This window comes from Phoenix dactylifera, chromosome 1, assembly GCF_051530095.1.
Source record: "Phoenix dactylifera cultivar Ajwa chromosome 1, Ajwa_hap1_PhDact_Kaust_v1.1, whole genome shotgun sequence".
Lineage (NCBI taxonomy): Eukaryota > Viridiplantae > Streptophyta > Magnoliopsida > Arecales > Arecaceae > Phoenix > Phoenix dactylifera.
The window spans coordinates 14,180,883-14,192,059 of NC_143190.1; the positions used below are offsets into that span (position 1 = coordinate 14,180,883).

The 11,177-nt window shown below is 37.6% G+C and overlaps 1 protein-coding gene across 1 annotated transcript; it reads right to left on the minus strand.

Moving 5' to 3' along the window:
- Positions 1 to 306: 306 nt before the first annotated feature.
- Positions 307 to 9,293, minus strand: LOC103706627 (acyl-coenzyme A oxidase 4, peroxisomal-like). Its single transcript, XM_008790792.6, has 13 exons — positions 9,077 to 9,293; positions 7,503 to 7,607; positions 6,568 to 6,674; positions 5,105 to 5,182; positions 4,907 to 5,030; positions 4,707 to 4,780; positions 4,571 to 4,630; positions 4,312 to 4,421; positions 3,952 to 4,111; positions 2,972 to 3,048; positions 2,735 to 2,906; positions 2,542 to 2,634; positions 307 to 1,089 (listed from the first exon to the last, which is right to left on the minus strand). The coding sequence occupies exons 1-13, from the start codon at positions 9,099 to 9,101 to the stop codon at positions 958 to 960; spliced, it is 1,317 nt and encodes a 438-aa protein (XP_008789014.4). The 5' UTR covers positions 9,102 to 9,293; the 3' UTR covers positions 307 to 957.
- Positions 9,294 to 11,177: the final 1,884 nt, after the last annotated feature.

An 11,177-nucleotide genomic window follows, 5' to 3' on the forward strand; every position in this document is an offset into this window, starting at 1 on the left:
ATTTTGTGCTGTCACAATAGATATAAGCTAGTAATTTGACTGTAAATCACTGTAAAGACAAAGTATAAGTTAGAAGAGGGCAAAAGTACCAATACATTGGCAAAGACTCCTGATAATTGCGTGGAAGGATGGAGGGGCGAGTGAGGTTTAGATGCATCTGGACTAATAACACAAATTGCACTTGTATGTGGGCTATAAACGTGCGTTTCATGATCTCAATTCACCGATCATTTATATCTTATAAAAATTTAATCAAACAGATAAGAATGAACTAATTGGTACCCAGGCATGTCTAGTAGTCAACGGTTGTAGAATAAAAAAAACACTATAATATCATTATTTACGTTGCATTATGTTACATTCCTTAGAAAAGGCACTCCTCGTCATGACCCCAAATCGCCTACAAATCCAGCAGAAAAAAAACCAACTCTTCGACCCTGGAAAGTGCTCGCCTATCTGGAGATCCATTTACCAAGACCTGGAGTACTTCTCCAGTCAATTTATCTCGACGTCGGGGAACGGTAATTCCATTTCACTGGTTGATGATCCTTTTGAAGCCAACTGGGATAAGGCAGCTCCAAAGGTTTTAGATTTATGGCCTCGCAGAAAAATTTGGAACACGGAGGTGCTATCCCAGCCAAATATTACAATTCCGTGCTGTCCATTTTGAGCTTTATGTACATTTCATAGCCAAATATTATGCAGTCTTAAACCATTACAAACGATATGTGACACCCATCAGAATCACCCATTGATACAATAAATTCTAACATAACATAGGTTTTGGGCTGATCTTATTCACGCAACACTATCCTGTTGTTGTTGAACCCAGTTGCACTTAGAATTTTTCAGTAGCCATCATCAATTCTATGGTCCATGCCCCATATTATATCCAGTATGCTCTGATCGCAGGATTTTAACTGAAATTAAGGCTTGTATGCGCTTATTCCACTGAAATTAAAGGCGACTTGCCTTTCCCAACACAGCAGGTTTGAAGCTTGCAATCCCTGTGATTTCTCTAGCTGTCACCAAACTGTTGATATCATAGGTGCCTTCATATGAGAAAACGGGCTCCATATCACAGAATGCCTGAAATCACAAGATTATAGGAATCGGACAACATTCAGACTTCAGGTATCATGCACCTTCGCCCTATCGTGATTAATAACATAGTGTCGATGAAAGAACAATTTCTAGACAGCAAATGTTGAACACAAACTGTCAAGAATCACTCTCTCCTTGGGGCACTTGAGGTTCCACATAAAAGACTACATGGCTTGTTAATTTTGTTCAATTCACCGCAAACCTGAAACTAACACTAAAATGCAGCACAGATGCAAAGACATAATCTTACTACTAATGAATTTGACAAATCAAATTGCTTGGTACCACATGAAGATTCATTGAAGTCTGCAAGCAGATGTTTACCAGACTTCACAGACCTGAGTAAATTCCATAATTTGGATTTCGATACCTGAAGTTTTATCTCCCCGTAGACATTGGAAGAAGAAAGATCAGGATTGTTGTGGCAACAAAAGGAGTTGCACATGTGTTGTTGGATAGATGGCTAGGAACCAACTAAAATTTTAAGAGAGTAGTCCATGTATAGATTTAAAAAGCCTCCACATGTGACATTCCTGCCCATGAATTTATCCTCAACTGCTTTGCTAAAGGCTTAATCAACCACAAGGACAATAAAAAAACCATGCATAGCAAGATTCTATGAGTTGACGAGAAAGCTGGGACTTCACACAAAGAATAACTAACTAGAACATGATGAACTTGATCTCAATTAGACTTGTAGTCTGCCCATACAACTGGTCCATTTGTCACAAAACTCCATTCCTATCTCTTTTATCCAATGATTAGTCCATATCATCTGATAATGAGTGCTATATGGTATGGATTCATAAACAATCATCCCTTCAAAGGAGAACAATATGTAGCTTAGTAATTTGACCCGCTATAATTTCTGCACTATTTTCCTTTAAGTTGTTTTTTGTAAAAGAAAAATGAAAGGATCATATTTCATTGAGCACCGCCCCTAAGGAACTAAACAGCAAACAAAAGAATGGATAAACATAATTCCAAATCATATCTTTAAAATGGAATGCCAATACGTCGTAGGAGCAAATGGAGAGAAAGAATCATTAAGATGTTTATGTATATGGGACAAGACTTACTGGTTATGAAATTTTTGCAATTAAAAAACTACGTTCCTCAGAAGAAGAAAAAAATATAGATAATTATATCTAATTTAGAATATTTTTGTTTTCCAAAAAGTATGTGCCATCCTAGGATAAGGGGATAACAGGATAAGAAGGCACTTAATGGGTAAGTTTATATAATGTTAAAAAGGTTTCGTGATGTTCAAAATTTTCCCAGATTACTCCTTCAACTTAAGGGATTTCATGCACTTAATTTCCCTGAGCATGCAGATATCGAAAGTAGAAGCTATATTAATTGGTGCAAACCAATGATGACATAAGATTCAGAATTGGAGGGGGGGAAAAGAAAACTATAGACAAGAATCTGCTGTACCTTTGCCACTAGAAAATCAGTCAAGATTCCATTGCCACCAAGTAATTCTCGACCAAGAGAGACAGTCTCCCTCGCCTTCAAGGAAGTCCAGGCCTGAAGAACAAAAGTGCATGATTGCAGTGACCGATTGCTATGGAAATTGGTCCTATTAACAAAATGACAACCAAAAAGAAGTGCCTTCATCATACGCAACCTTTCCCAAGCTAGCATGACCTGGAGTCATCTTTCCAGATTCGTACAATTTGCATAAGCGCCAACCAACGAGAAGCATTGCTTGAATATTACCTAGCATGCGCACAAGCTTCTCTTGGTTAATCTGAAATGCCGCCAATGGAACTCCGAATTGCTTCCTCTCCTTTAGGTACCTATGCCATCTGATCTCTTAGAACATGCATATAAGATATGCAGATATCAATTGAATTTGTTATACCTGTGGCACATGTCAAATACACCCATTGATATGCCAATAGGTTGCCATGCGACCATAACACGTGAAACAGCAAGGACCTGCTTCAAGCAGGCAGAAATATAAGTGCTCCACGTAGTGAAAATTATGTATTCATATTGAAAGTGCAATTGCTATTTTTGGGCATATAAAAAGGAGCACAAGGGTGACATACATGGAGAGCAAGAGAAAATGTTATGTAAGGAAAAGGTGGGGACAAGCAATTTCAGCACAGACAACATTGATGTTGACCAGCTCTAAATCATAAAATACATCACCTACTAAAATTCTTGATTTTCCGCAATATATATTCGGTAGCTCGTGCCCCTTTTTTGTAGATATGAAGTTCACCTTCCTAGAGTGCAAATCATTTGATCATTTTGATTAAAAGCGAAAACAAGAATACTGGTATGTCAGAGCAGATTCTGATCAGTCATCATGCAAAACTCATCCATATTTGGTTTAATGTTGATAGCAGAATCCAGTTTGTCTTGAAGCCTATCCTATGACTACCAAATCTCACTCCATGAAATTGGAAAAGAGCTAGCAAAGAACTCAACTCCACCCAGATTTGTTACAAAAGGCAAATCTGCTGCTTTGATCAACTCAGGCATCAAAGCTTACTACCTATTACCTGAAAGTTCTGAATAAGGCCTCATTTATATGTAAAAAAAAAAATGAGTAATGAAGGAGAAGCAAATAGATTTTTTTTTTTTTTAACAAGTCTATGAAGAACAAGAATTTATTTTCAATTCAGGTATGAGTTAAATCATAATACTCAACTCAACTCAACTAAGCGTTACCCCCAAACTAGTTAGGGCTAGCTACATGAATCCTTTTCCTCCATTCCACTTGATTTAGGACCATATTTTCTGAGAGGCATTAAGATACTCAGTCTATTCTTACTCCTCCATACCATTATTGATCAACCAAAACAAGCCAAAAGATAAAACATGGACCAGTACCTTGTTTGTATCCTGGAAAGAATTAACACCTGGCAACCTGTCTTCATCAGGAACAAAAACTTTCTTAAAGAGAATATCACAATTCTGAACAATCCTCAGACCAATTTTATTTTCCATTTTTGTAGCCCTCAATCCAGGGGCATCTTTCTTCACAATGAACCTGGAAACAATAAAAAAAAGCTAGAAGCATTTCACCAAAATAAATCTGGCATCTTAAAGTGTTTCAGTTTCTTAATACCAGGATAATGAGTTTGCACTCCAAATTTTTTTTGCACAAGCACTGATTCAAAAGCTCCATAATTGCACTGCAAATGCACTCACATACAATTAAGAATATAGAGAAAGTACAGTACAATTTACCCATTTATCTGGTATGTGCTTGTGTTTCTAGCAAAAACAACTAACACATCAGCAAAAGTACTGTTTGCTATCCAACGCTTTTGGCCATCTATTATCCAACCTCCTGCAACCTGTTCCACCACAATATTTGACATACCATAAATACCATGCAAGTGAAACTGAGCGCTTAAGGAACGATAGCAATTTGCAAGTATTTAGTAAACGATCATATGTGGTATAAGATGGTATAACTAATCGATACAATACTTAAGTAGCAAACCTTTGTTGCCATGGTTCTTAAAGAGCCTGCATCACTTCCATAGTCTGGCTTAGTCAAAGCCTGTGATATATAACTTGATTAATGAAAAACCATACTGATTCTCACTGAACATATCAAATATGTATTTTACACTTACCCAACAAGCAACAGTATGCAACTGAGCTAGTGATGGTAAGTATTTCTGTTTTTGTGCCTCCGACCCACACAGTGCTATTCTTGACAAAAAGGAACAAGATATGCAAAGAAAAAACTCAGTTTTCAAAAATCTGTTTCTCAGCATTCTCATGAAATTAACAAGTGGCCATAAAATCTGGACATATCAACTGGAATTTTTACCAATTGTAAGCATGGCCGTGCAAGAATGCACCAAAATAAAGGTTGAACAGCTTGCATCTACTCTGGCAATTTCTGCTGTAGCAATAGCACTTCCAGTAATAGAGAGCCCCGGGCATCCATAGCCCTGTTAAGAACAATGTCTAAAATGCCTCTTTGCACGGTTTTAAACCTCAGTCAAGGATGAATATGGAACAGTACCTTTATAGTTCCTCCAGCAACACTCAAGGCAGCAAGCTTAGGAATTACATGAAAAGGAAACTCTGCCTTCTCCCAATACTAAGGAACAAAGTTTGTACCAATCACATATATGGAAGCACCTACTCCAGAAACAGGTGTCTTACATTGAAGAGCTTAGATATTGAGATAAACAAATAAGCAAGAAATACTAATATAGCAAACAACAAAAGTAAACTAGCACTCATAGTTGATCTAGTCTACATCACCTGAAACTGAAGCTTGCATAAAGGTGTCAAAGCGGCAAATTTTAGGTTACTTTAATATGCATAATACATCAAGAGCTCCATTCAATAAACTAAGCAAAGTGCTAATGAAGTGAAAAGTTAGGCAAATTTTAGGTGTAGGAAGAAGAATACCAAGACTACATAACTTATGTTTGGGCTTATTATGCATACCTGGAAAAAAAAAAAAGCATTACATAAGTTTTACATATAAAGTAGAAAACCCTCATGATATAACTTAACAGAGTGAAATACCCTTCTCTACAAGATACAAGATAAAACTAAACTAAGCGAAATAATACATGTCAAAAGAATTTAAACACCCAACCAGTTGCACCCAATTCAAGAATTCTCAACTACACTTGGTAGCATCTTTTCATAGTAGTCATCAGTATCATTCTTGGTCTCCTACTGATCTTTTAAGCTCTTCTAGAAGATATCATTATAATTTTCGCAACTCATGGACTAACTGAATGTTTACAAGAAAATTATGTTCACAACCTGTCGACCACCTTAATTGGATGAGGAAGGAAAAAAAGCAATCAGCATCAGCAAAATATGATTGTTGATGCATAACTACATGTCTACAAGCTGAATTCAGTGATCTTGCAAAACACTATATCACAATCTTTTTCCTGTTTGATGTTTGGAGCACCAAGGTTATTGAAATGACAGTTAACATTTGACGCACTAACAGCTTGAGGTAGTTCAGAGTGCTGGATATTTTTTTCTTTTTTGCAGATTTTCCATGGGAATGGCTATGATATTTGAGATAATGGGAATTCCTTCAATGAGGTGCTTTCAGTTATTCACAGAATGAATAACCTAATAGAATCACTTTTGAACTGTTCTTGAAAGTTCACAGGCTAAATAAAGGAGTTTCAAAAAGATTGAACCGTGCTATAATTATATTTCAAACAATGCATGTGATTTGAGCAGATTGATTTACAGAAACAACAAAAATTCTGTATCTTAATACTACCATGAATTACTATATCTGGATTCAGAAAAGCAGGTTGTATGGATGACATTCAAATCTGTGTGCATATGCACTTATGTAGATAGTGTGAAAGCAATAGCCTTGCTGAAGGAAGAAAACATTAGAAATTGAAATATCTCCAGCATATAAGTTATGATGAATGGTGTCCAAGGTAAAAAGCATTTGGTATTTAGAAAAAAACCGCATGAAAAGAAAAAATCTACCGGCGCTATTATGGGAGCTACTTCTTTTTCCATGACCTCTCGGACTTTTCTTTGCAAAGCCTTTTCTTCAGGGCTTAACAGATCATCAAATTGGTAATAATCTGATGCTGCAAATGACAGAATGAAAATTCAATATGTTAGCAGAAGTTAAATAAGAAAGGGTGGGGTGGGGGGGGGGGGCGCAGGGGGGAGATTTTTTTTAACAGATTCAATCTGTTTCAGGTCCAATAACAACAAACATTTCGCCCAATTTAATAGGGCTTTATTCCGACCAAAATAGGATGTCCACGACAGGTCATAGCATGGTATTTAATTTGGAATCTCCAACAATATACATATGTAGGATAACTAGTTCTTTTCTGAAAGTGATCTCCAGTAATTTGAGAATCTTGGTAGTGCAGGTTATGCATCCTCCTTCAATTCCCCCTCCATCCCTCTCAAATGAGTTGAAGGCTCAAATTGCATTTCTTATATACAGATAAGAGTTTGTACAAATATATAACAGAATCCAGACAGGCCTTCTTAATGGATCAGCTAAATAACACAATGGACCCCTACATGCAATTGTCAATATTGATGCATTATTAAATCTCATGGAATCTTCATCAATAGTCCGAAACATTGCTAGAGGCAAGGCAGACAATATTGTAGGTAACAACACCTACACAAAAAAAGACCCTATGCCTACCATTTCATAGGGTAAAGATATTCACAAAAAAGTTTCAACTTTTGAACTTGACCATGAAATGCACTTTGAATTTCATGTGAGCATCTTAAGCAATAGGACTTAACTTTCATGTAGGATTCACAAAGAAATACTGAACAGCAGAACGAGAGTCATGCGAAAGCCCATATATCAATTATTTTGTGCTGATGATGGAGCAGATCTTAATTGTCAGTAATTAGCGTAAGCTATTGATAATTACAAATCTTACCCGATGGAGGAAAAATTGATGCAGGTGTTGCCTGAGGAATTGCAGCAGAGATGTCTAGTGCTGGCAATCCGATACGTGAACTCGTAACTTCCTTCGAACAACTACCTGATGTGTGAGTGAAAAAACTCTTCATTTGACTGATTAAACATGGATCAGTAGCTTGATCATTCAAATATTTATATCATGCAACAATATCATAGCTCTACCGCCAAATTGAGCATCATGGATTAGACTTTTCCATAAAAAGAAACATAGTGATACCAAACAAAGTAATCACATAACAGCTAGCTATAATGTTCTAAAATCTAACACGATGCAGCATGCATGATGTTATAACATTTTCTGTCAAAAGATTGAAAAGGTCATGTTCATGACCGCACACAGGAATCACTTGACGTTTGCACACAGGATAACCATGTGCATCAAGCAGCTTGTCCCGTTTGTTTGTATCTCGAGAATAAATTTATAAAAAGTTGTCTCTTTGATAGGAAAGGTGAGCTAATTAAGGTTAAATTGAATTTAGATAAACAATGAAAGGGCAATTTCCTTAAATTTGAAAAGGCACAGATATATATTTGCGGTAGAGATGTGTCTACTATTTTCTCTTTCTTGTTCCCTCTCTAACAAGTATAACCGCCAACTCTATAGCATTCCTTTGAAAGCCAATTAGTAGACACCACTCAATCACCTATTTCACTTTTATTGAAAGAAATCAAGCAATTCTCAGAAAACCAAGATACCTAGTGCCAAAGCAATCCCTTTCATAAGCAGTTTGAGCCTTCCATTAATAAACCTCAAATAAGAACACTTGCAGTCCTGCTTCGGACTTTCACCACATGACTTTCCCTTTAACTTGCCCCAGGATTTCTTCATAATAGGGTGAGGAATGCTATAACAGGATTTGTTTATAATGGGACAATTTAAGTAAGACAGCTGATGTGCAATGACTTTTGCATCAGCAGGATATTAGCTGGGTGGACAAAACTTACATTTTGATATCACGTACGAGCCTAGATAGTGCCATGCTGATGCAAGAAAAGTAACACCACATCCCAAAAAGTGTTCCACCAAGAATTCTCCTTTTCTTATCAATCATCTTTGCCAATGTTTTGGTGAAATCCATCTTAGTACTTGATAAACCAGGACACAAGAATACAAACGGTTCCTCAAATCCATTTAGTTTTGCTTTGACTTGAAAAGCAAGAAGTTGTCACTGTTTTTTCATCATTGCGACGATGTTTCTCACATGAAGAAACTTTGTCTTCGATAAAAATCGATTCTTTTACATGTTTTTTTCTTCTCAAAAACCCATTAAGCTCGTCTCCTTCGACAAAGACCACTTTCCCCCAATTAAGTAACGTACTCTTATAATTCTAAAGTACAAAACTCTCATAAATCACACTGTTTCTAAATACATCAAAGATGGAACTTCCATTTCCCTATTAAACGATCTGTACCTGCCGACTAAATTATTTACAGCATCGAATCAAAGTCACAAGCAAAATCGAAATGAAGGCCAACGCATCACGGGATGAACAGAGGAATACGTCATATGAAATTAAAGAACGCCAAACCTTGGTTTGAAGTAGAGGCGGCCATGACTGGAGCTCGGAGGATGGATCGAAGATCAAGATCTCCCCTGGGGCTTAGTTAGATAGGAGGAGGAGGAGAAGGGGGAGAGAGAGAGAGAGGCTCGTGGAAGGATTTAAGAAACGGTGGGGCTGGACGAGGCACAGAGTTTGTGGATGCGGGAGGGTGCGATGACGACACCAAACATGGGCGACGTCTCCACGGGCTCCAATTTCTCGCTAGATTCGATGAGACTCTAGTTTACATGTCAACAGACTCGGTCAATTGAAAAAAGAAAAAAAAAAGCTTCAACTTCATCTAAAGCTTGTTAAGTCAATTAATACGGGGCACTTTGTACTTCGTAATAATAAATATGAGATGCACCAGCTTCTATTTTTTAATTATATTTAAATTATAATATAACATTTTGATAAATTATAATAAATAAAAAAATTAAATAGATGTATATTAGTTGTACATCAAATAATTAACTTTAATTACAGCCGAGCAGAAACCTAAACATTAAAACTAGCATTCACATAAAAAAAAATCTGCATTAAAAAAATCTTAACAAAGAAATATATGTAAGATATGATTTTTTAATTATTTTTTATAATATATTATAGAGACATAATAAATTATAATAAATATAAAATTTTAATAGCTAAGATTTTATAAATGAATTTTGATGACGAAGTAGAAACTTCCATCATTGGTGCCAACTTGATTAATATCACCATCTATATGGAGAATGGAGAGCACAATCTTTCCTACAAAAATTATTGTTATTAATGTTGACACCAATAATATTGACCCATATAACGTGCTTTTTTTTATTTAATATGCAATTCGTGCTAGTGACGTGCTCTTCCATTATTAAAGTTTATTGCATAATGTATATTAGAAATTTAGCTATTGAAGCAGAAAGGAGACAGCTGAGTTAAAAGACAGTGCTAATAGTATATAAATTTCTTGCCATTCCAACGCCCTTGGTTATACCACTCAGCAAAAACAAATCTACAGGCGTTCCATCTGAATGGTCGCATGACTGATGTTACACTCCCTCCTGATATATCCTGTCGCCTCATCAAGTATGCGATCAGCGCCTGCCTCTGGTGCGCTTGTTACATGGCAAGCTAGCAGGTCCTTTCCCATGGTGATGGCCCATATGTGAAGCTCGTGGATGGCAACCACACCATCCATCTTGCACAGCCCCTTCTCAATCCTTGTTGCATCAATCTCCCAGGGGGTGCTCTCCATAAGGACCTCCAGGATGTGCCCTAGCATCTTGACTGTAGTCAACAGTGTTAAACTCTTATCAGGTAGTTTCCATAATGGATATAAACTAATTAGAGATAAATCTTTAATAGTATTAAACTCTTATTAGGTGATTCCATGATAGATAGAAATTAATTAGAGATAAATCTTAAAGATAAAGATCCAAATCCCTAATCTAGGGCTATAAATAAGCATGTGGATTCATCATAGAAGCACTAGATCTCCTCTATCTTCCGTAGGTTTCTTTCTCTTCAGGTTAGTAAAAATTTATTTGTTTATTATTAATCCGCTGCATGGTATTCCTACTAGTGGTGTCAGAGCCTACCTCTGGCTCATGTTGTTTGGCATACCAATAGAACTGTGTTTCGGAAAAACTAGAAAAAACAACCACCGGCGGCTATTGTTTTTTTTTCAAAAAAAAGGCTATGTTATTTAAGCATGTGTAGATGTTCTGCGATCTGGGACTAAACCCACTTCTCTTAAAGCCCTTTACCCGCTTAGAATAGAAGAGGGGAGAGGAGGCAGCCATGGCCGCCGCCGCCCACGGCTGCCATGGCCACCGCCTCCCTGGCAGCCGCTGCGGCCCGCCCCCCCCCCCCCGGGCGAGCCGGCGGCTATGGTCGCCGCCGCCTACGTCTGCCATGGCCGACGGCGGAAGGGGAAAAGGGGAGAGAAGGCCACGGCCGCCGCCGAGGCGTCGTGGCCTCCTCTCCCGGTGGCCGGAATGCCCACTGGCCAGGCGCGACCATGGATCTCCATCGGGCCGTGCCACCACAAAAAAAAGGGGGAAAAGGAGGAAGGTACGGCGGCGGAAGCCAGCGTGTTCTG